A 23,700-nucleotide genomic window follows, 5' to 3' on the forward strand; every position below is an offset into this window, starting at 1 on the left:
GTGAACAGAATTGTTGCGCACACAAATAACTGCCAACGCTTACATGTTGTTGTTCTACTCGGTAATGTGTTTTTGGTTTTTCTTTTTTGAACCACCCACTACAAATATTCCTGTTCTAAAGACAGGAGCTTTGGTGTGCAAATACCTTCATCTAAACTATTGATGATGGAAGGGCAAGGCAACAAACAAGGTCAGCTTAATTTAATACAGAGAAGAAATATTTGTTGCGTGCATAAATAATCGCTTTTGGAGAAAAGGAGAAGATTGAAAAAAAGAGAAAAGGGTAAAGGTCAACGCAATTCAGCTTCATGAGTGATTTCACGACTCAATTGATTTGTGTTTGATATATTTTAACTATCCTTGGTGCGGTGCAGATGAGAAAATATTTCAGGGCCAAGTTCCTCCATAGCGGTGACTTTAAACAATACAAAAGTAAGCGACAAAAATATCTGAAAAACCGAAAAAGAAATAATGCTAATTGATTGCACTCCACTTAATTTGCTCTGTGCTTCAATTGTGTAGATGCCTTATTTTTGTTCTTAAAAGGAATATTATTTTTCCATCAAGCCTGTTGTTTGAAGGTGATTCCTAGTTGTAAAAGTATAAGAATTGTGACATAACAAATTTTCTTAAAACTTACCTGCCTAATTGAGTCGGCAATAAAAGTCCATTTGCAGGAGCTGAATACAACCCACAGATAAATAGATAGTCGATGAGCTAGGGTGAAAATATGCTACATAGTTTACTTCATCATGACGAAAAACATTCACAAGAGGGCTATATAAAACATTCAATGGGATACTAAGCTCTTTTTTAATATTGCGCTATATTCAAATGCACGCGTTGGATTAAATTGGAAACAGGCCGGCATAGCATACATTAGTATAAACCATTGCTTCAGCGAAGGATTCTGGAGCAGCCGATGTGGACAGCACTGAGTGTCTTCCTCCTAGTTGAGCTTGAACATGTCATTTCCTCCCAGTAGCACTCAACAAGGCTGATTATTCCTGTGTAGGTGCTTTTTTTTGTCGGAGTGGATCTTCTTTAGTTACTAATTCATGAAAGAACCAACTAACCTACTAATGAATGAATCAACCAATCGATCCACCAATTAATGTATCAATCAATCAATCAATCAATCAATCAATCAGATGAAGAAAAACAATTATTCTAAATTTGCAATCAATGAACAAATGAAATGAGCACAGTGCAAAGTTGGCTACCTGAATGCCATTACAAAGAATATCTCATTTATCTTTTGGAAGATGCTGATGTGTTCACATAGGCTTATGCTACATTATGGTTCGGCTTTTGACTGACTAAACCTTTTTATTTATTTTTTAAGCATTATTCAGTATCAAAAGCCAAGAGTTAATATATAGACAGAGGGCACAAACTGGAGCCTAACTGCATTCCTCCAAAGCTATATCAAGTTACACTTCGAAATATTTCATGATATCATTCTGTGTGGATATTGTGCTTCGTCTTCCCTGAATATTGGGTCTCTGCACAGACAACAACTATAAATATTTTATCGTCTATTGTGCAAAGTGCTAAACATTATACCATAGTCCCATTAAATGGTAATGCATGCTCCAGCGGCTCGAGGTACTTTTTTTCTTGGTTAAAAAAAAGAAACAAAATGGGGGAAAAAAAGAAAAGATAGCTCCTGAGCCTGAGCGTCTGAATGGCAGAGGCAGAGAGAGAGAGAGAGAGAGAGAGAGAGAGAGAGAGAGAGAGAGAGAGAGAGAGAGAGAGAGAGAGAGAGAGAGAGAGAGAGAGCGAGCGAGAGAGAGAGAGAGAGAGAGAGAGAGAGAGAGAGAGAGAGAGAGAGAGAGAGAGAGAGCGGGAGCCAGAAAGAGAGGGAGAGAGAGACAGAGGGAGGGGGAAAGGGAGAGAGAGAGGGAGAAAGAGGGAGAGAGAGAACGAGAGAGAGGGAGGAGCCAGTCACCTTTCTCCACTGACTGTAGCGGGAAAACAGAGCTTCAGTAATAGCCGGCTAGAGAGAGGCGCGAGGGAGAGTGAGACACTACTCAGAAGAAACAGACAGCAGCGCGAGCCAAACTGCCAAAGATAGAGCGCGAGCTCGCGTCATCATGGGAGCCACGGTGTGCGCCATTCAACACTGATGCATGGCCAGCAAGTGGAGAAGACAGAACAATAACAGACAAGAACTGCATCAAGAAGAGGCTAAAGTTGAAGAGTGAACACTTGAAGCAGACTTTTTGGCTGAAGCGGAGGCTCGGTGTCAGTGAGCGGCAGGTGGCCGAGCCCGGGCTACTCCGCCTGGCGTCAACTGCCAACTCTGCTCCACAGTCCAACTCAACGCGGTGCCCAGACTTCCTCCTCGGCGTTTACATTACAAGCCTTCAGAAGACATCTCCTTGCACTTCTCGCGAAAGATGATTCCCTGGCTGTTTATCTTTTCGTGTTTCGTCGGTGCTGGTGAGTGAAATCGTTAATTTGTATCGTACACTGCCGCCATATGTTTAAGTTTTGAATGGCTTGTCTTTTGGCTCTGCGCGCATCGCCTGGCGCCCCGAGCACCGCGCAGGGGCTCCAACAACAGTACCTTGCGTTTGGATAGGATATTTAGACTACTGTCAGTATGCCGCTTTGGTATTTACTTGTTAAACTACTCCACCAGCAAAGCAAAATCGTTCAATTTTGTACACTTCTTAAGATGACGTCGCACGTTGTTGTTGACCGGCAGTCCTTAGTGGCTTTCACGCGCTGGTGACCAGGGGAAGCTGGAGTGTTACAACAAGCCGCTTCTAATCTTCCATAAAAAAGGGGTACGACAGATAGTTCTTTTTTAATTGCATTTTAATCGAAAGAAAGTTTGCAGACACGATTTAAAAGTCATATTTAAATGCGGCATGTAGAATACGATTTCAGAACGAGGGAACGTTTTGCCATCCCAAAAATCTATCTTCGGTTGGGTTCTGCACTTTAATGACTGCACTCTGGGCTGCGTGTCTCCGTTTTCAAACCGAATGGGGGCTACTTTAGCTCTCATGTCCACAGTAGCTGCATGTGTATGTATGTCCACAGTAGCTGCAATCCGTCGCATCACAGCAGCCCTAAGGCCTGCTGATATTTGTATGAATGGATCTGCAGTCCAATCAGTATCTCTTAAGCGTGTTCTTGAACTACTTTCTGAACTATTCTCTGTCAAAGCGATGTCCTACCTTTGGATATTTTCCACTTTTCGCTTACGATTATGTAATTGCCTATCTCCTCTAATTAGAGTTCAAACATCCTGATTTATTGGCATCACATACGCACCGCACGCACGCATGCTGGTGCGCGCGCGCGCACACACACACACACGCACAAACTCACATACACACGCACAAACTCACACACACATACACATACACGCACACACAAACACACACACACACACACACACACACACACACACACACACACACACACACACACACACACACACACAGAAACACACATCTTGAAACGAATGTATTATTTGTCGGATTACTCTGTTGTTATTCTTGTTAATGTTATTGCTGAAGTCATCGCTTTTGCCCCAAATACTGTTTACAGTTGGAATTTGACTGTGGGCAGAAATACCGAACAATGATATAAACTGGTTTCCCATTTGAGTCTATTATTTTTTTTCTACGTCCGTGTGGAAGATGTTAATCCGAAATCGAACTTTACAACAGGTAAAGTTGCCCATGCAGCTGTTTGGAAGGAATTGTTGATCTTGCTTTGAAGTCTAGCACAATCAATGATACTATAGTGCCTGTGGTGGCCCTGCACAGAAACCGAGTGTGTGTGCATGTGCCTGTATATATGTGTGTGTGTGTGTGTGTGTGTGTGTGTGTATGTGTGTGTGTGTACGTGTGTTTGTGTGTGTTTATAAGTGTGTAGGTATGTACTTTATGTGTTGGAATATGTGTTTTTGTGTATGTGTGTGTGTGTGTGTGCGTGCGTGTGCGTGCGTGTGTGTGCGTGCGTGTGTTTGTGTGAGTGTGTGCAAGGTGATTCAACAAGAAGCAAACGACAGAGAGCTGAGTTAAAGCGCTGTTCCACTAGTTTTAATCAAGTGTCTTGATGCTCTTCCAGCCATGTTCTCCAAAGTTCCCTCCCCGGGGGGAAATTGAAATCTAATTCACCTGTTGTGGCGCAGTGCCGGTTTCCCTGCTTTAAACTCACATATCCATCCACGCTCCCCTCTTCCGAAATGGATGTCCTCAAACCGTTATTGCCCAAGTTAATGGTGAGGCTGGGCATTAGGAGTCAGCCATGTGTGACTTGAGCAAAAAACCTGCCTGGAACGGTTCACACGTGTGGTCAACACACAACAGATGGATGTGCACGCCTGCACACTCACGCACACACTCACACTAGTGCTAATTTGAATCTGACACTGGTAATAAAGCCTTTAATATGGCTCTCAGCAGCCCTCTTTCAGGCACCGTACATCAACTCTCAAGAGGAAAGCAGCTTTATTGCCTGGTTTTATGAGCGTATGAGCGTGCGCGCACCAATGTCGAGGGTGAGCCTACTACACGCCACACCTCTCTCACCCCTCCCCCCCACACACACAGACACACACATACACACACACAAACACACGCACAGACCCGCGCGCACATAGCCCCGCCACCACACCGCCGCATTCTCTAAATTGTAAGTCGGAGAGAGGGGCTATTTGCTGCAGTTCAAATGACTACTTCATTTCCAGAAGCAGTGCTTTATAGCCTTCTCCCCAGTGGGCAACAAAAAAAAGGGGATAGGAGAGAAGCAGAGCTCTCCTTCTGCTCTGTTCTCTGGAACTCAGTGAAAATCCAACCGCATCTGAGGTGGGGATTGAACCGATGCAAATCATGGCGTGTCGCCGTTGGAGGGAACAACACCTTGAATATTGAGAATGAACCTTCGGCGCAGTATAATAAACTACATCAGACTTCAGATAAGCAATTTCATTTTCAAGATTATTGTAAGGCGTATACTCTGGGGAGCATGTGCGATGTATCACAAGTGGGCAACCGTTCTGTTGTAACTGTGGGCTCTTGGGTTCTTCAGGGATTAATAAAGTGTTAATAAAGTGTTAGTCTTACTGTAAGCCAAGGCTTATGCACTAAAGACGCTAATAGACTACCATGCACACTGCTTACTACACATAACGACCAGACTACCAGACACAGACTAATTGTTCCTAGGCAAAAATTGCATGAGGGTCATTACCATAATCACAGGTGATGGCAGCCATATTCGTCATCGGCAGCTAGACGCACCACCTGTACACCGCGGCACAGAGAGACGGGACAAGGGAGATTTAAGTAGGTGAGGGAGCGGGAATCGTCAAAAATATAAGACAGCCTATGCACCTCTGTATTTGTGGCTGTCAGATCACCAGGCAGCCTAGGCCCATCCTCCACTTTCATATTGCCTGTTCACCCCCCCCCCCCCCCCCCCCCCCCCCCCCCCCGCCCCTCTCCCACCACACACACACACACACACACACATTTCACGCGCATACGCTCTGCAAAACCAGTGGTGCGATGTTTAACAAGATTGCAGGTGAGCGGCCTCCATTGTGCTGCAGGTCAGTTAGCCAAACACCGCGCGCGCACGGCCTGTCCCTTGCGTGTGTCCTCCCGCCACCGCTCCACGCCGGTGATGGACGTGACCAATGTCCACGTGTAATTGGAAATATTCTTTTTTTTTGTCAGGGGCTAACACTAAAGATAACAAGGCTGAGGCTGAGTTCTGCTGAAAGAAAGGCCAGAAGGAATCCGGGTGAAGGCTATGTCCCAAGAAGTGTGAGAAATAAAAAGGAGTGGATGTGCGATTTGCAGACCAGTCCTACATCTATGTTTTTTTTTATTATTGTCAATAGCTACAGTCAACTGCCAAATGTATCCTGTTTACAAGGCAGACGATATTTGCTTATTTTGGGTTGTGTAAACTAATCTTGTTGGTTCAGAAGTGCATAAAAAAAGTCATAGATCATTCCCGTTGCTATGGTTAGCAGAATGTTTCTTTAAGATACATTTTACTGTTGGACTTTTCTCTTACTGAAGAAGGTAGAGAATTTATTGCATACACCGGATTTTGTTTACTTATGCGTATTACTTACTTACAGCACAATAGCATGGTAAAATATTTGCATTATGGCTAAGGCAATATCAATATAATATTTAGGTAAGAGGGGGGTAAATTACATCATGATATATGCACCCTTCCACCTCCCCATTAATACTTACTATGATCTGCCATGCTTCTGAGATAATAGGTTGCTTTTTCCTAATGCTTCTGCTTTTTAATTGCTAGCTGTGCCGTTGTCCCAGTTACTTAATGGTTCCACTTTATTGTGAACCGATTCCTCAGCCTCCTTGCATTGGCGAAAGATCAGACAGCATCGACTTTTAAAATAAAACAGCATTAATGGTTAGGACTGTAGATGTTAAATATATAAGTATTTTCTAACTATACCAATAATGGCACTAATGGGTCAAGCAAAATATTACTGTAGTCAAAAGTCAATACTGAGCAGTTAAATCTGGGAGACTCTTTGTGTGTTTAGGGCACATTTTAATGAAAAGTAAGAGCAACTATATATTCAAACCTTAAGATATAAGTAAGTCATTTCAGTTCCCTGCCACACTATCCAGGCCATTAAAGCACCAGAAATAGAGACACTTCCTTATGTCGAATAGCCTGATATTTATAGAGTACCTAATACATTTTCCCTCCAACTCGTAATGGCTTTTAGTGTTGATCAGGGACTGTGGGGATCTAGAGCCAATAGTTAAGCTTTATGTGCTGAACTACTTCACCAGTAAGCTAGAGTCAACTACCGCCGTGAGAGAAACTTTAGAGAGAAGGAGGGAGCTGAAACATAAACTTGCAGCGCTGAAACTAAAGTGATCCTTCTAGATATCTTTATCTCGTACAAAAAAACATTTGGCCTGTTTTTCCTAAAGAGTGGGCGCTGGGTTGTATTGTTAATATTATACATCATTTCTAATATTTGCTGCTGTTAAACAGATACAAGAGCAGGTTTATCTTTGATGTAAGATTTTATTCACCTGACATAGGTCGGGTGACAATGCTCCCACAGTACCTTTGTTTTAGTGAAGGGATTAATGATTATATACAAAAAAAGGAAAGTTTCTCATAAGTGGGAGTTTTTCTCTCATGTGGAATAATTGCATAACACTGAAATATTTTTTGTGTGTATACCAATGCCTCAAGAATGGTAAAGCACTCATTCCATCTCTCGTGTATGACAACCAAGATCAATTAAAACACATTATGTATATCAATGTTAAGGGATTGGAAACAATGGTCCCCGTGAATTGACTGATTGTGCAGTGTTGTTCATGCTACCGTAGGTGGTGACCTCGAAATGATGCTGCCGTCACTTGATTGAGCATGCTGCCACAACACACTTGAAACATCTTCTACGTCCAAAGAGGGACCAAAACAACATCTCTCTCCCTCTCTCTCTCTCGCTATCTCCCTCCCTCTCTCTCTCTCTCGCTCACTCTTTTTTTTTATTGTTCTCTCTCTCGCTCTCCCCCTTGCTCTCTCTCGTTCTCATATTCTCATTCTCTCTCTCTCTCTCCCCCCCTCTCTCTCTCTCGCTATCTCCCTCGCTCTCTCTCCCTCTCTTTCTCTCGCTCACTCTCTTTTTTTCTATTGTTCTCTCTCTCTCTCTCGATCTCCGCCTTGCTCTATCTCGTTCTCATATTTTCTCTCTCTCTCTCTCTCTCTCTTTCCCTCATTCTCTCTCTCCCTCGCTCTTTCTCTCTCTCTTTCTTGCGGGGGTAATGACCAGCATGTCACCCCATCCTTTAAAGGCAGGGAAGCCATATTGACTTTAGCGGTGGAGCGTGATTGTGATTGTGTATGCCTCATCCGTCTTTAAGTACAACCTTCTCCTGCCAAACCCTGCACCTCCCCACACCACCCCTCCCTCACCTCTAATGGGCTTCCTGTAACCTTGTCTTGATTGAGTATGCATACATATTTTAAACAGAAAAATATCAAATGCATGCTCTGTATTGTCATCAATAATATTTGAGAAGGCATGAGCCCAGAGAGACATTGAAACATTGACAATCATTATGTTTCTTAAAAAAATAGACAACAAAAAGGACAAGTAAGGGTGACACAACTTCACAACTTGTTCCTATAAATGTCAGTGTTAACATTGTTCTCAGCCCGTTCTCTGAACCAAAGAGAGTAACCTCACACTGCATATATGGAGTGTGGGAGAGATGTTTCACCTCTGCCATGGATGGATAACAACTGAACACAAACTAACCCTGAACATGACTAGCTCACAATCTCGACTCCATTCTACCCAGCCTGCTGTGCAATCCTCCCTACATTATACTGAGGCCTCGTAGTACACAGACCATAAATTGTTGCTGCAAACAAACAGCATATATTGGATGTGTGTGCTTGGGATCTTGTGTGTGTGTGTGTGTGTGGCGGGATAAGATTGGAATCCTCTAATACACCCAGAGGTATTCGCACAGCTTCAGCCCGTCCTTTAGCCCGCGCTGATGAACAGCGTGCTTTCTCTACCAGATTACCAATGGATTAATGTTCTGCCGAACAACTTAATGCACAGCAAAGTATTGCTAAGTCCTCCGGCATCGCCAGGCCCTGAGTCAGGCATGGAGCCCGCCTAACGGCCATTAAGGCATTCACGGGGGTCCGGGAGAATGAGAAGCAGCTGGGATATTACCCCTTATCACCCCTGATCGACTAGAAATCACTAGGCGTCGAGGCGAGTCGATTGATTTCTGGTAGGTGTGATTTGTTGGGCGCAGGTGTGGGAGTTTGACCGGGGCAGGGGTGGGAGGGTGTGTGGGTTACAGTAACAATCGAACGTGTTTGTCTTCATGGGGTCCTGCTAATGAGAAGTTCCGGGTGATTAATGCTCTGCCCCTCGTGGACTGTCCGCCCACGAGGTGAGGAGCTCCCGAATCGAAGCGAGCACTGAGGCTGCTCGAGCAGTGGGCTCTGCCAAACCAGTCCTGCAGTCCATTAATATGACTGTCCCACTTGTTTACTGTGCCTGTTCCATTTCCCTACTCCAAGCTGTAAACATGACCCGAGTGCACACACACACACTGTATTGTAGGCGCATGGCCGATTGCCTGAGTCTCTCCGTCCCATTTTTCTACACGTTCACTATCTTTTCGGGTATTTTTGCCTCCTGCAATCATTTCATCATTTGCTTGCCCGGCCTGCCAGCCTAGGGAGAGATGTGTCTGAAGAGGTTTAGAATAGGTGGGTGGAGGGGGGTTGGGTGTTGCAGGAACATCAACAAGACCCCTCGCCTCCTTCTCTCACACCCCTACTTCTTCATCCATGCATCTTAGCTGTCTGTTGACCACAGATCCATGGGGACATGTTACACATTGTAGTTCCATTGGCTCTTTCTCCCTGACACCTGGACGACGTAGGAGTGCTTAGCCAGGGGCTGGAGATATTGACAGAACTAGGGGAAAGGGCTGTGCATGGAGGCTGCTATTTGTTTTATGTTTTGTGGGTACTGTCTTCAGTTAACTGCCTGGATAAAGAGATATGCATGGCGAGTTTGAGTTTCCTCTCTTTCGCTCTTTCTCACTCTCACATACAAGGACACAGACGTGCAAACATGGACCCTCTAACTCACTCACAGCTGCCTACCAATAGGCACAACATTTTAATGTTTTAACGGCAGAATATGCATGCCATCTGTTTTCTGTGTTTGTAGGCCTCTCTTTATACATTGGCCTCTACGTATATTTATCCATTCTGGTGTGTGTGTGTGTATGTATGTGTGAGCCATGTTCACACTAAATGTGGGGCTCAGCCTCAACAGCACCAATTACAACCATGTGCCTTGCTTTCGCAATATAAATGTAAATCAGTCTTTTAACTTGTACACAAGAACTCCGGGGAATGAGAGCGGGAAGGGGGGTGAAGAGATGGGGAGGGGGTGGTGATGGGGTAGAAGGTGGGGGTGGTGGTGAGTGGGAACCAAGTGCCTCACCTCCGGATAATGATGTGTGTTCCCTGGCATTACCATGCAACCCCATCACTGTGCCAATGCACCAGCGACAGCCAAATGCGCCTCTGAATGCAAGAGCTCTTGCATTCAGCCTCTCCTCATCAGTTTTTACGCTTGAATTTCCCCTCAAATTTGTCTCCAAAACGTACATCAAGGGTTCCGCAAGTTGAGCGATATGCAACAACATGACAACACCATGGCAGCACCATGGCAACCAGTGAGGTTAGTGATTGATCAAGGATGACAGATACAGGGATGGTGGGTAGACCGATTAGAAGCGTTTGATCGTTTGCTTGTCATGTTTTAGACTAGATTTGTAACAATTGGAATTGCTAGTTGCAAAGGGAAAAGGATGAGAAACATCAAATGTTTTATGAAAACGACAAGCTGGTGGGGCATCTTGCATAAACATAATCAAAATCATAATGCATCATGTAGCATTTTGTGAGAGGCCATTGGTATTTCTGCTCACTTCGTTCGAATTTGTTCTCTGGGTGGACCTGTTCTCTGAGTGGACTTTATCTCTGGGGGTACTTGGTCTCTGGGTCTGCTTTGTCTCTGGGTGTGCTTGGTGTCTGGGGGTACTTGGTCTCTGGGTCTGCTTTGTCTCTGGGTGTGCTTGGTGTCTGGGGGTACTTGGTCTCTGGGTCTGCTTGGTCTCTTGGTGTGCCTGGTCTCTGGGTGGACATTTCCCAAACAATAAAAGTATATTTGCAATACATCTGTTGGTAACTCCAGAATCAATTTGTAACAGCTGGAGTTTGCATAGCTGGCAAAACAGAAATAAATAAAAACAATGAAATATCTGACAATACTGGAGTTGTCATTGAAATATTGTGGTACGATCACAAAGTCTCCCCCCTCCCCGCCTCCCCCACACCTTCCTGTGCTGGATTGACCTCCCACCCACGCACACAAATATACACAAACAGGCCCAGCAGTGGCGGTGGCACCCTCCCTGCTTCATGAATGCCACTATGTCGGCTGCCATTTGCCAACAATTTTGTCGTTAGAGCTTGGTGTCAACACTGAAATCTGCCACACACAAGGCGCAGAGGAACTGTCCAAAAAACTCCACACAGACACACACGCACATGCAGAAATGCACACACAAACAGACAGACACACCCACACACAGTATTTTAGCTCCCCTTATTATCTTGCCATGGTGGTGGGGAACGTCCAAAGGAGATTCAATGCCATTATTTTATGACTGGCAGTAGCCTTGGGAGTCCATAATCAATTATCTCTGCGCAGGCTTCTTGTGAACCCGTCTACTCAATCCTTTGTGGTCTAGTGAGGGCTGAGCAAAGGCCTGTCCCCTGTTACCCGACTCATAATGCCTAATAAAGCTTCTCGTCTGATGGCTTCATTGGCTGGTGGATCGGGAACTTATTCTTTTTTTGAGTGGCTTTCAAGTGGCTTTCAAGCTTTCACCCCTCCTTTTTTCAAAGGAGGGGTGACACAACCTCATTTGAGGTTTCGGATCATAATATACAAATGCTGCTTCATTGGTGATGTACATAAACAATGAAATACTTCTGATACACCTGAAAATATAAAATTATTCACAAAGTTCACTTGTGTGTTTCTCATAATCTTCTCTGTGGGTATTATAATCTTGGCGAATATATTATTTTTGCCCTGGGTGCAATTGTTTTCTATTGACTGCAGTGAATAAACATTTATCCTTCAGAACCTTTTTGTTCTGTATCAACTTTTCTTCTCTTTGACAGGGACATCTTGCAGGTTGAAGTAAGCAGTTAGCAAGTTTTTAACCTTCTTCTGGATTATTATGGGCCTAGTGTGGCATGTAGTGACACCCAAGATAGTTCGGGAAATATCTTATCAATTTGATGTACCTGCTTTCTTATCAGTTTTTTGGGTTAGGTTGTTGTGCAGTATGCAGTTGTGTTGTCATTTTTGGCATGTGAGGTTAAGCCTATTTCAGCACTTCCCCCCATGGCCGGATTAAACGTTTGACACCCCTGATTTGAAGAGTAAGGATATCTAAGCCAAATCTACTCTTGACTAGCCATGGTCAATTGCAAAGAACATACCAATTTCTATCAATATACAGTTTATTCCTCCAAAACAAATTTGGAAAAGATATCATGAAAAATGTGGTGCCAGATTGTAAATGTGAAATCAGTACGCACAATACTACTCTTTAGGAGGACACTGACACTCACTTCATCCAAGGCAACTCAAGCATAGGATCGTTTTCTGATGAAGCCATTTAAATACCACTTTTGTGGTCCAGGTTAGAAAAGGGGTTTAATCACTCTGCTGCAGTAGAGTAGACGTATAGCATTGTGCAGGATGTGGCCTTTATTAGAATGGCTAAGACTCTTAGATTCAGCAGTTTCACGTGGTTCAGGTAACGAATATCAACATTTTTGTTGAAGTCTGTCGTGGAAGAAAATTTACACTTAGAAAAGTACTGAGCTGCAAGAGTTTCCTGGATGAAATCTGATGGCTCCTTTCAAACAACTCTTAAATCAATGAATAACTGCATGATAAATGAACTCATATCACAAATAAACATCCCGTTCTTAATGTGCTTCGTGCAGTAAAGTAACTCAAAGTTAAATCTGATAGGGAAAGTATTCTCACCAGCAAGACTATCTTGCAGCTGACAGGTTTTTCATTTGACGTTGAGATTCTGCATGTTCCACAGAGTAACCATTAATGTTAACACGCTCCGTCTTATGCTTCCTACGCCCGTGGCAGTTTTGAACCACAAAGCCACACTCTCCACTGCTTAATTCACCGAACAACATAGGGTCAGATCCCCCTCTTAAACCTCTCAGCTGGCCTGGTGCAGCCACTCCCGCTTGGCTGACAGCCCGGGCCCTAAACAGCCCAACATCAGCTTGCTGTCCACCACACGTTCAATAGGCCACGTCCGGGCAACCAGAGCTAGGAGCTACTCCCTCTTCCCTTCCTCACGCACGCACACACGCACGCACGCACGCACGCATGCACGCACGCACGCACGCCAGCATGGAACAAACATTAAACAAACTACAGAGATCGGTACGGACCGAGGGGTGAAGAAACAAACAAACCGCGAGGTCGTGAAGGCTTTTGTGGTGCTGTAGTAAGGCAAGAGTTGATAAGCGGTGATGGAGGGTGCAGGGCGCCGAGTCGGGAGGGGGTCTAAGTGCCGCGCACCCAGAATGCACGGAAGGAGCGAGAGGGCTGATAAACTACCCAGAAGCCCCCGGACCCCGAGTGCAGTTTATTGTGGTCTTATCTAAAGCGATAATTGGCAGCGCTGTGGGGTCCGGTAATGAGGGATGAGTGGGAGGTAACCTTATAAAAAAAACTGGCCCCGGAGTCAGATCAGATAACGACGGGAGTCAGGTGTGAAACCACCTCGCTCCTCTTCCGCTTCTTCCCTGCTCTTATTGCACTCCAGGCGGGGCGAGCAGAATGGGGTCGTAGATTGTGTGTGTGAGTGTGTGTGTGTGTGTGTGTGTGTGTGTGTGTGTGTGTGTGGGGGGGGGGGGGGGGGGGGGGGTTCCATGCACAGTTTGCCTGTGTTTTTGATTGCCTGCACGATACACCATACATGGATATTATGCGACATGTCCAGAAGAGTGCTACATATGCAGTAGAAAATTTCATCCAAGGCTTTAATTTGCTTATTAAACAGTGCCCTGAACAAGGAACATCTTCACTTGTGCATAACAAATTAACATTTATGATCAACACCTATTTTAGGCTTCGATGTCATTCGATGTCACTTCGACACCTCTAATAATAATAATAATAATAATTGTGTTCGGGGTAGGGAGGGGGGAGGTGTAACATTGGTTGTGTTACAAAACGAACAGGGAGATAAGTGTTTTGTCTCATTCTCTGACTTTCTCCTTTTTTCCATCTATATTTTCTCACTCTATCGTCCGCCCATCTCCTCTCTCTTATTTTCCATTTCGGATTTGCAGTGTTTTTTTTACCGTACCGGGAGGTGTTGGGGCTAGATGTGAGTGGGCACCAAGACGGATACATTTCTAGCTGATTACAGGGCAGATAGCGGTGCCTTCCAGCCAAGCCCTGGGCGCTGCTTTTCTTTATCTTTATTTTAAGTGTGCACTTACAGCACCCCCCCCCCCACCACTCACACACACACACACACACACACACACACACACACACACATCCCCAAGCACATACGGACAAACACACATCAATACATACACATCTACACTATCATGCCGAGAGACACACTACTCACACACATACACGTACACAGCCATACCATCCCTCAGACAAACACATACACATACAGACACACGCACACACATACACTGAGACTAATAGCATAGATCACAACCACACAAAAACACAAACAGACACCTACAGATCTAATCTTCATGATGAATTGTGACAGTAGGAAATATAAAAAAAGATATTAACGTAGGACTGTTTTTCAGCTAATGAACAATTTAACAGACCTCCCCACCCCCAACTCCACTGAGACAGAATTTAAGTTCTGAATTGATAATATATTTCCAGATAACTATTGTCTCTTTATTATCCTGGATCACATCTTGGGGAGCTCTGTTTTGCTACTAATGAGACATTTGTAATGGAAAAAAATGTGTTATCATGACAGATCTACCCTCTAGTCCTGTCATCGAGGGAGTTGGTGGGAAAAACTAAAATAAAGGAAAATAAGATATTTTGTCCCGTGTTCTGCAAACAACCACTTTCCCTGGTAGATGGTCCCTACAACCTATTAGGAAATGATTACATTTTTTCACCTGCTGTCATCAACTGCCAATGGATACGAGTCTAGAGAGCATGACCAACACACACAAAAATAAACCAGATTTTGCTCATTTAATTATCTTTGCAATGTGTCTTTCAATGTGTGTTTTTTGGATCATGTATGTATCTGCACTGTGGTTGCAACAGAAAACCTAATCACTGCTATGGATTCACAGCAATTTCAATAAATCCCCTATTCAACATCACTCATCAGTTCCAACAGCAGATATGAGACCAGCCAAGATCATGTATTATGTATCAATAATCTTTGAAAATCGCTTGGAGACTAACTCACCTAATTACATAGTCCATGACAAAGTCTTGGGTTTAGTCTGTACACCAGAGACTAAAGTATCTCACTGAAACCAAAGTCGAGTCGAGTAAATTTTATTCGAATTGCCCTTAATGACAGTTAGTCTCCAAGGGCTTTACAGGCCATATTCCTTGACATCCTCTTAACCCTAAAGTAAAAAAACCTCCCTTTATTAACAAGGAAGAAATCTTGAGAAGAAACGTGGAGTGAGGGATCATTCCTTCCAGGGATGGTTAGTGCAACGGGTGCCATCATCGACATACAGAGTAGTATATACCAAGCAGACATTTCAAATACACGTTTACACACATACATTACACAAATACAAACATTTGGAAATTAGTATTGGCTGGTGAGAACCCCAGGGGCCCTCAGGGGTGGCCAGGGATCCAGTCATGATCACAGCCACAACAAGACCAAGGTATATATCGAGTCCAGGTGAATACCTGGACTCGATATATACGAAGCAAAATAACCACATAACATGAGATTTAACCATTTTCTTATGGTCACAATTAAAAAAAGGCATAATTCTTTATCTTACCATCTATATTTCTATATTTTCCGAGCTTTAAAAACACCTATATGCTGTTTTACGTCATGGTCCTGCCATAGCTAAAGCAGTCCTCAGTGTTCACCTAATGACCCTGCCCCGTGGTGATGAAACTACCAATGGCCACAAGGTGCTTCTATAGGTCCTTCAGAAGAAAATATCCAAGGCTGACACCACAAAATGAAATGCATAATAAATTCGCTATCAATAATTCAGGGGCAACAGAAACGGAAGCACCGTTGCCCTTTTATTATAACAAATGACCCCAATATATTTTACCATAATTTTATACGGGGATAGCCTTTGTAACATGGCACTGCATTCTATGGACCGGTGGTCCACGCGGGCTGATTGGTTGGTTGGCAAACATCCTGTATGGTGGGCTCAATGCAATTTATTTAAAGTTCATGGACCAGCACCCCCGGACCCTGGTTTGGGGCGCAGCATTTCTGTAATTGATGGGGTAGTGTTGCATGGCTTTAATGGTTGCAGTTGTTAGGGTGTCTGGCATGAGTGCACATGCTTACTCTGAAAGTCCTTCGGGGTTGGGTAGAATGCGGTGGGTTTTGCTGCTGACTGGGCAGAATTGCTGGGCTGAATGTAAAATCAACAGGAGATGGGCATGTTTGGGGCCTGAAGAAACGGCACTTAACAACAATGTATGGTGTTGTCTGTTGCCGTCTTATTAATAGAGACGAGAGAGGGAGTGAGAGAGAGAGAGAGAGAGAGAGAGAGAGAGACTTGTGTGCAGGACTTGACACACCATATACTCCCTGCAGCTGGAGAGAGAGAGAGAAAGAGAGCTGGAGAAGAATAAATTGCAGCACAAATGGATTTCCCTTTTCAAACTAATAACTTAGATATTAAACAAGTTCATATATAACAATGTACATTATATTGGACCTCGGCCTCTTGATAATCCATTTTGAAGTAATCGTTCAAACAAAGACTACAACCGCTCTATGGCTCAATGTGCCTTGTTTACAAATGTCCTTTTGTGAACTATGATTGCTTCCCTTGTCAAGTGCAGACCCAAGGAAAAACAGGTCTTCGCAAAACTAGGTTGTTAGTGGCTTCTGGCAAGGTTGTCTATTGCCCCCCCTGAAAGTTTCCTTGTGTTCGACGCAAGCAGATAATTGGCCAGGAACTCGGCCGTTACCCTGAATGTTGTGTCTGTCTGGAGGCACAAGTAGCATTTGAGGTCATTACCAACCTCCAAGACATGGCCTCTCTGATAATGGACAGAAGGAAAAAAAACAACAGGGTTACATATTAGAGGGAAAATACATTTCAAGTTGTGGAAACCTTTGAGCCTGAGGAGTCTGAGCAAATGTATTGGTAATTATTTTGTTGAAAATAGTTTTAATGGGAAAGAGCAGGCATATATTAACCAGGACTGGTGAGTGCATCATAAGTACTTTGTGAGGTGGGAGTGATGGGGAGGAAATCGTGGGTTGGAGGGGGAGGGGGGGTAGGGTGGAGGCGGCAATGATGAAAATGCTTGCACCCAAGTTGCCACATCGGGTTTGTCAACAGGAATGCCTGGTTGGAGACGAGAGGGAAAGAGGAGGGCTCTGGCATGCTTGGCATCTCTGGGGGCACGGGAAGTCTGTCAGTTTGATCAACTCAGACACAAGGCAACTTGACTTGGAAATGGAACCGAAGATTCTGTTCATCATTGAAACTCTTGAGCTAAATGGGATCTAGTCACGTGGCGCGTGACAGAAAAAAATAAAAGTGAAAAGAAAGAAATGGTATCCATGTCCACGTTTAAATTTTTCCGCACATGGTACAACAGAAAGGTCTCATTTTGAAAATATTGTTTTGTTCATCGGTCTCTGACTCTCTGCCTTCATTTTCCTTGCAGTCTTGCTCTGTCTCTCGCTGCTCTGTTTTTCTTTTTTTTCCTTTCACAACCCCACGGGAACACAGGACTTGTCAAGCCACGTAAAACTCAAAATCCCTGACATTACGGCACCATTGCAACTCGTGGGGGTCCTTTTGAAGTCATTAACACACAATGGCTCGGAGAGCGCAGTGTCAATCAAAATTCTTCAGTCTTTTAGACAATTCAACATCTGAAATTGTCAGTAATAGCAGTTTTGATCAAATACTCATGGTGGGGTTGCAGAAGAAAGAGATGAAGTATGATGGCATGGTGTGAAATCGCTTTGATAAATCTACCACACATCCCTCACGCACGCGCCTTAACCTAAATCACATCAAGCCGACAAGTTATTTCAATTTGCGGTATAATTGTAAGTGTTGGCAACGTGAGGGTGCAAACGGACATGAAATAATGCTAATCATTATTATTTATGTTAATCAGTATAGCATTAGCTGTACTAAGTGCCTTGGGTAAGTCCCGGGCCAAAAGACTTAGCGAGCCAACATTTTTCATAGGGGTCTTCCTTATGTGTGTGAGTGTGTGGGGGAGTATTTGAATCTGCGACCGGTACCAGCACAAGTTGGCAGTTTTTTTTTCTTGCCCTTCCACCCCTAATACGTTGACAGCATGTATTTCAAACAACGGTACCAAGCCAGACTATGCTTGTGTACATTCACTGAGGTCAACTTTTTTGAAGATTTTATCTGGTTCACCTGAGATCACCTCTGTCTCTGTTTTTCTTTCTCCATATTAATCTCCCTCTCTCCCCTTCTATCTCTCTCCCACATGAGTAATGGAGAGAGAGGAGTGAGAAAGAAAAATAAAAAAACCAAAATAAAATCACCCAGCAGAATAAATTAAATGCAATCTTGCATGTCCCCATATACCTTAGGAACAGAAGAATGAATATAAGAAAGCCACCATTGTGTCTGCATACGGCCCGTATTTGCCTAGCTATGTTACCAGGGTCCTGTGCAGCTACTATGTATAACATCTCCCAGTCCAGTTTAACCCATGATATATTGTCATCATCAGCCTTGTTAATTTCAGACCCTATCATTGCACAATGCCAGCTTTTTCCAGGGACACGTATCAACTCAAGTCTGGTAGTTCGCTGTGGAGTCTCTGTCCCTGGAATGCAAACTTGATGAGAAATCTTTTTATGTTGTTTTTTTATTCTCCAGAAATCAGCCAATAAATTTCAGCTTAAAGCTAGGGTGGGTAATTTTGGAGAAAACAGCCGTTGAGATTCCGTTGTGTTCTCTCTGGTCCCTCCCTGCCACGCCCTACCTGCTGTAGCTCCTCCCTCCCAACGTCAGTTAAGCGCGTTCATGTGAATTCAGTTACATTGATAGGAAGACGAAACACCATGTCAGATTCCGAGGTAATTAAACATTAGTGCAAGGCTGCTGCTGGCTTGCAACAACGTTATAACAATACATGGAATATCATATGCTACACTTCCCTCGCTGTGCTTATCTTGGCAGTTGTGTCAAAGTGGCTTTTACACAAACGTGACTCGGACATTATCCACAGTTGCGTTGAGGCCTAGGCGATGTGTGAGCACGATCTTTGTGTTATTCCGAGGTTAGTGTGACCATAACACATAAAGAGGACCGGAAAAGAACCATGGGTTCTTTTTGTAACCACGGTAACATTACAGAACCGTAATGTAACAGTTATGGTGGCTCTTCCTAGTAAAAATAACATACCAGCCGACACTTTACATATTCTTCACAATATACCATGGAGAGATATCACTATTCCTTACCTGTCTATAAGAAATGTAGCCATCTCAGCGTCCGATTTTACGTTTCTCAGGTCACGTAACTCTCTCCATCGCTCATAAGCCAGGCCAATGTTTACTCTGGTTTTATTTCGAGCTCTCTCCGCCTCCCTTTTAGTAGCTGTCCTTTCAACAAGTGTCTTTCCTCTTTTTTTCGCTTTCTTAGCGGTGTTAGTTGTTGGTATCCGGGGAATGGGAAATTAATGGGCCGTTGATGAAGACATTGCTATCCATTGGTTGTCGCCGTAGTAGTGCAAAACTGTCAGACTGCTAGGCTCGTGAACGCTCACGCAGGGACGCACCAACGTCGTTGCCAAGGTGAACGGACAGTCCCACAGCCAATAAGAACGGAGAATCAGAGCCTCGCTCTGATTGGTCAAAGTGTACATGAGCCGTGGGGGTGGCACACAGGCAGGGGAGAGCAAAGTAATGGGCAGATATTCTCAGATCACTTCACCTACATATAGCTGACTGGCTATTATGACAGTTTTGCCAAATATTACAATAAAAAAATTACCCACCCTAGCTTTAATAGTTAAATAGTTAAATGTATTTAGCTCAATATTTTACTCCCCTCCCCTGCAAAGCTCAGTAGGGTATCTATCTATCTAATTTGTACAAACAGCCACTCTGACCTCAGCATATGTTGAGGGACTGATTTACATCCTGTCCCTTATGGTCTGTTTGTTTGATTAAGTTTGCTTATAATTATACGTATAATCACTGTATAGATGACTTGTCCAAGAGCAAAACAGTTAAAATAAAAGCAATGCATTACAATTATTCCTATGTTAATTATATGGTGGTATCTTTTGGCATGAATCTTATATGTTAAGGAGTGGACAGCTAATGAAGAGGGGTGTTAAACCTGATTGTGCATGCAGTCTCCATATGGCATGGAGCGTCTATTAGAATATCATCAAGAGGTCAATGCTATCACAGCTAGGAATTACGGATGCAAAAGAAATACCAAAGATCTCTTATCGACTACACACTCCAAATCAAAGAGGACTCCTGTGCTTGTTGATTTTTTTTCGAACTATTTTGTGGTCTAGTCTGTGGAATTTTGTGCCATTTAACGTAATGGACCTGGCAGAAATGGAATATAATTTTTATAAGTATGTTTAATGAGTTTCTAATCCCATGGAAATAAGAATCTTTTAGTTTTTGTTACCTTAGAGTGAGCCCTTGGTATCAACACATGGAGTGGGTCTGCTTCCATGGAGCCCGCTATGGGGCACCACCAGGTTTATCTTAAGTAGCCCAGAATGGTGGAACGGCGCTAGAAGAGGATGCATTTACATTCTTTATCATAATTGCTATCTTGTAAGCTATGACCTATAGTTTTACAGACTAAATAACTAAATGCAAAAAAAACCCTCATCATTTGACCCACGCTACTTCATGCAGTTGTAGACTGCACAGCGCCTGTGCCGGAAAGCAGCAAGTGGAAGGGCTGGAGTTACGCAGGGCTTCTTGAATTGTTACGGAGGTATTGCATCGGAGGGAATGTCTTCTGAGAGAGGCAGGATGGAGGTTTCCGAACAAGACTTTAACAAATGTATTTGATTTTAAAACCTTTTTAACCTTTACGAAACACTTTGTCTAAGGATGTTGGTGACATTTTTGCGTGTCTTCCCACTGGCTATGGGAAAAGTATGAGTGCTTCAGATGACATATTTTTTATTAGACCCCAAATATGATGAGCTGCGGCAGCACTACAGTGATAGCACTGTTGAAAAGTCTTGCCATCGGTGCATTCTGCCTTATGCTGAATCGCCGCTTATGCCAACTGGTCCCTTCAAATTTCCTAAGACGAGAGTGTAGTCTTGGTTCCCGTCCAAGTTTTTGCCAAGTAGTTATCAATTTATTAAGGATAATCAACAGACATATAACCTATTTGACAGAGTTTGATTGGTCCCTTCCAAAAAACTGGCCAACCATATCACCTTTTCAGGCTAAGGCTTCAGGTTTTTTCCATTTGAGACTAATACACTTGTGTTGTATCTGCAAGCTCATCGCTAGATGGCAATAAATCCTACCTACCTACTGCACCTTTAAGTGCATCCATCCAAAGTCATGATCATCCATCCAAAGTCAGTATTTTATACAGTCTGAGCATTACAGGCCTACTGGAGCTCTACTTAGGCCATGTTTTTTTTCACCAGCTTTTTACTGTTGTGGAGGTAGTGGGGGTCACCTCTTAACAGCGATTTGTGAGTTTCAAACGTGGGATTTATTCAGGGAAATGTTATTTATGTATTCTATTGTTTAGAGCAGGTTACTTTGTAATTTGCGTTTTGGGCAGAAACTGTTCTGCGGACTGATGGCTTTGCTCAGAATACCCCTTCTCCCTGGCAGGTATACACCCAGCGCCAAAATGAGACTCATAGCGGTTATGGCGTCTTGAGTGCCCCTCGTCAGAGCGCTATAATTAATTTGAAAACACTTTCACATGACATCAAGTTTCTGCTATTGAGATGTGTGATTCTTTTAATACACCGCCACAGTAGTGCTATGCTGCTATACATTTCCCTTTCCGGTTTGATGTCGGGACGGTCCTGGTGGGTGTTGATTGTAAAACTTGTGGAACATGGGCTAGCATGGACCAGCCACTCAACGTTCGCGAACAAACCTATTTTAGTCTCAGTAACTCTATGCAACAGTGAAGGATTTATATTGGACTACTAAATGATATATCCTGCTTAATGACATTATCAAAATACATATCATCATAATAGAAAATGTATTTTGATTTCTGAAAATGACTATAAATCAATTTTTGATTGAAATACTTTTGTTACGATTACGGTTTTCTTGGACTAGTTATACTTATTTCATGCCTAGACCCAAGGTGAAACCTCATCTCGAGTGGATAATTCATCAGTAGTGATCTGCTCCTTTCTTCATGGTCAGTTATTCGTTTTTCTTCATAGCCTTCCCGAATCGGAGGCTGTCAGAACCTCAAGGCCCGCTTGCCCTCATGCAACTATGAGACGCTTCTCGTCTGGTAAGAGATAGAGAGATAGAAGAAGTATGGATAAAAACAGCCGGGAGAAAGATTCAGTTATACTTTAATCAATGTAGTGTCAAAGTGGGATTGATACGTGTAGGTGTGTGCGTGCCTGCTTGTGTATGCTCTTGTGTGCTTGTGTTGGGTTTGGTATAGCTTTGTTTGTCGGTATATATGTCTGTATCTGTGTATATAGATGATATGCCCTGCAAGTGAAATCAAGAACCCAAATCTTTAAAAACAAGGATATTCTAGTTGATATATTGAATTTTGCAAACCATACCTCTAAACTGTGAGTCATTGGGTTACAGTCAAAAGTGGAAATATATAGACACTATTTTATCAAAATTCAGCATTATGGAAATTTACAGTTTTTTTTTTACTGGGGATACATTCAATAAATGTTTTGTCACAATCCCCCCAAAAAACCCTGCTATTGATTTACATCACTATTGCTTGAATAGCCCTCCTAGATCTCTGTCCCTCTCTCTTTCTGTATATTGATGTTATCTGTTGGCAGTGTTGACATGCCAGTACAGCTTTTTATTTCCTCTTTGACTGCTGTAGTGTGTGAGCAGTCGGCTACAGACGGTGGTAAAAGAGCTTGCGTGGCATAACGGTGAGCCCTCTCTTAGACACTTCTCTCTACTTAGCTGTCCTATAGTAACTGCTGTGTCGTATATAACAAAAGATGACTGCACACGTTGTTCAAGGCTGGCTGCCTTCAAGCTGTCTGTATTAAGCCGTATGAAGCTACCGTGGAGGTGAATGCAGACACACACACACACACACACACACACACACACACACACACACACACACACACACATACACACACACAGACACACAATCACAGGCATACATCATGTACACACACACACACACAGACACAGGCATACACTTATGCACATACACACAGACAGAAACACGACGAAAAGGCAGACACATACACACACACACACACACACACACACGTACTACTAGGAAGTTTGCCGAATCTCTCCCTCGAAAATATGTCCTTTGATGCCTGTTGTTAGCTTGGCCTATAACTTTGTCATCCTGTCATGTATTTTTTCATTTCAACTCCTACTTCCTTTCTTACCTCACACAGAACGGTGGCCGTCTTCTAACCCCTCGTGTCCGCTTTTGATCGCTTATCGACCTCACAAAGAGGCGGATCGCAGCGCTCCTCTATTAAAAGAATAGGCGTTTGAAGTTCCCAACGCCCCTGATGCCCCCCCCCCTTCCCAGGTCCCCCTCCCTCCCCCTCCCCGCAGCTCCCCCGCCACCTACTGTTATCTCTTCCCCTGTGCCGCCGCT

The 23,700-nt window shown here is 43.6% G+C and overlaps 1 protein-coding gene across 1 annotated transcript in view; it reads left to right on the forward strand.

Moving 5' to 3' along the window:
* Positions 1 to 2,402: 2,402 nt before the first annotated feature.
* The window catches only part of LOC307076448 (kin of IRRE-like protein 3), a gene marked incomplete at both ends in the record, with an annotated part of 151,876 nt that continues 130,578 nt past the window's right edge, over positions 2,403 to 23,700 (forward strand). The window contains one exon of the mRNA XM_079737455.1: positions 2,403 to 2,445. Within this exon, the coding sequence (XP_079593581.1) occupies positions 2,403 to 2,445 (43 nt within the window). The remainder of the gene's footprint in view (positions 2,446 to 23,700) is intronic.

Source organism: Pollachius pollachius (assembly GCF_949987615.1).
Source record: "Pollachius pollachius genome assembly, chromosome: 6".
Classification (NCBI taxonomy): domain Eukaryota; kingdom Metazoa; phylum Chordata; class Actinopteri; order Gadiformes; family Gadidae; genus Pollachius; species Pollachius pollachius.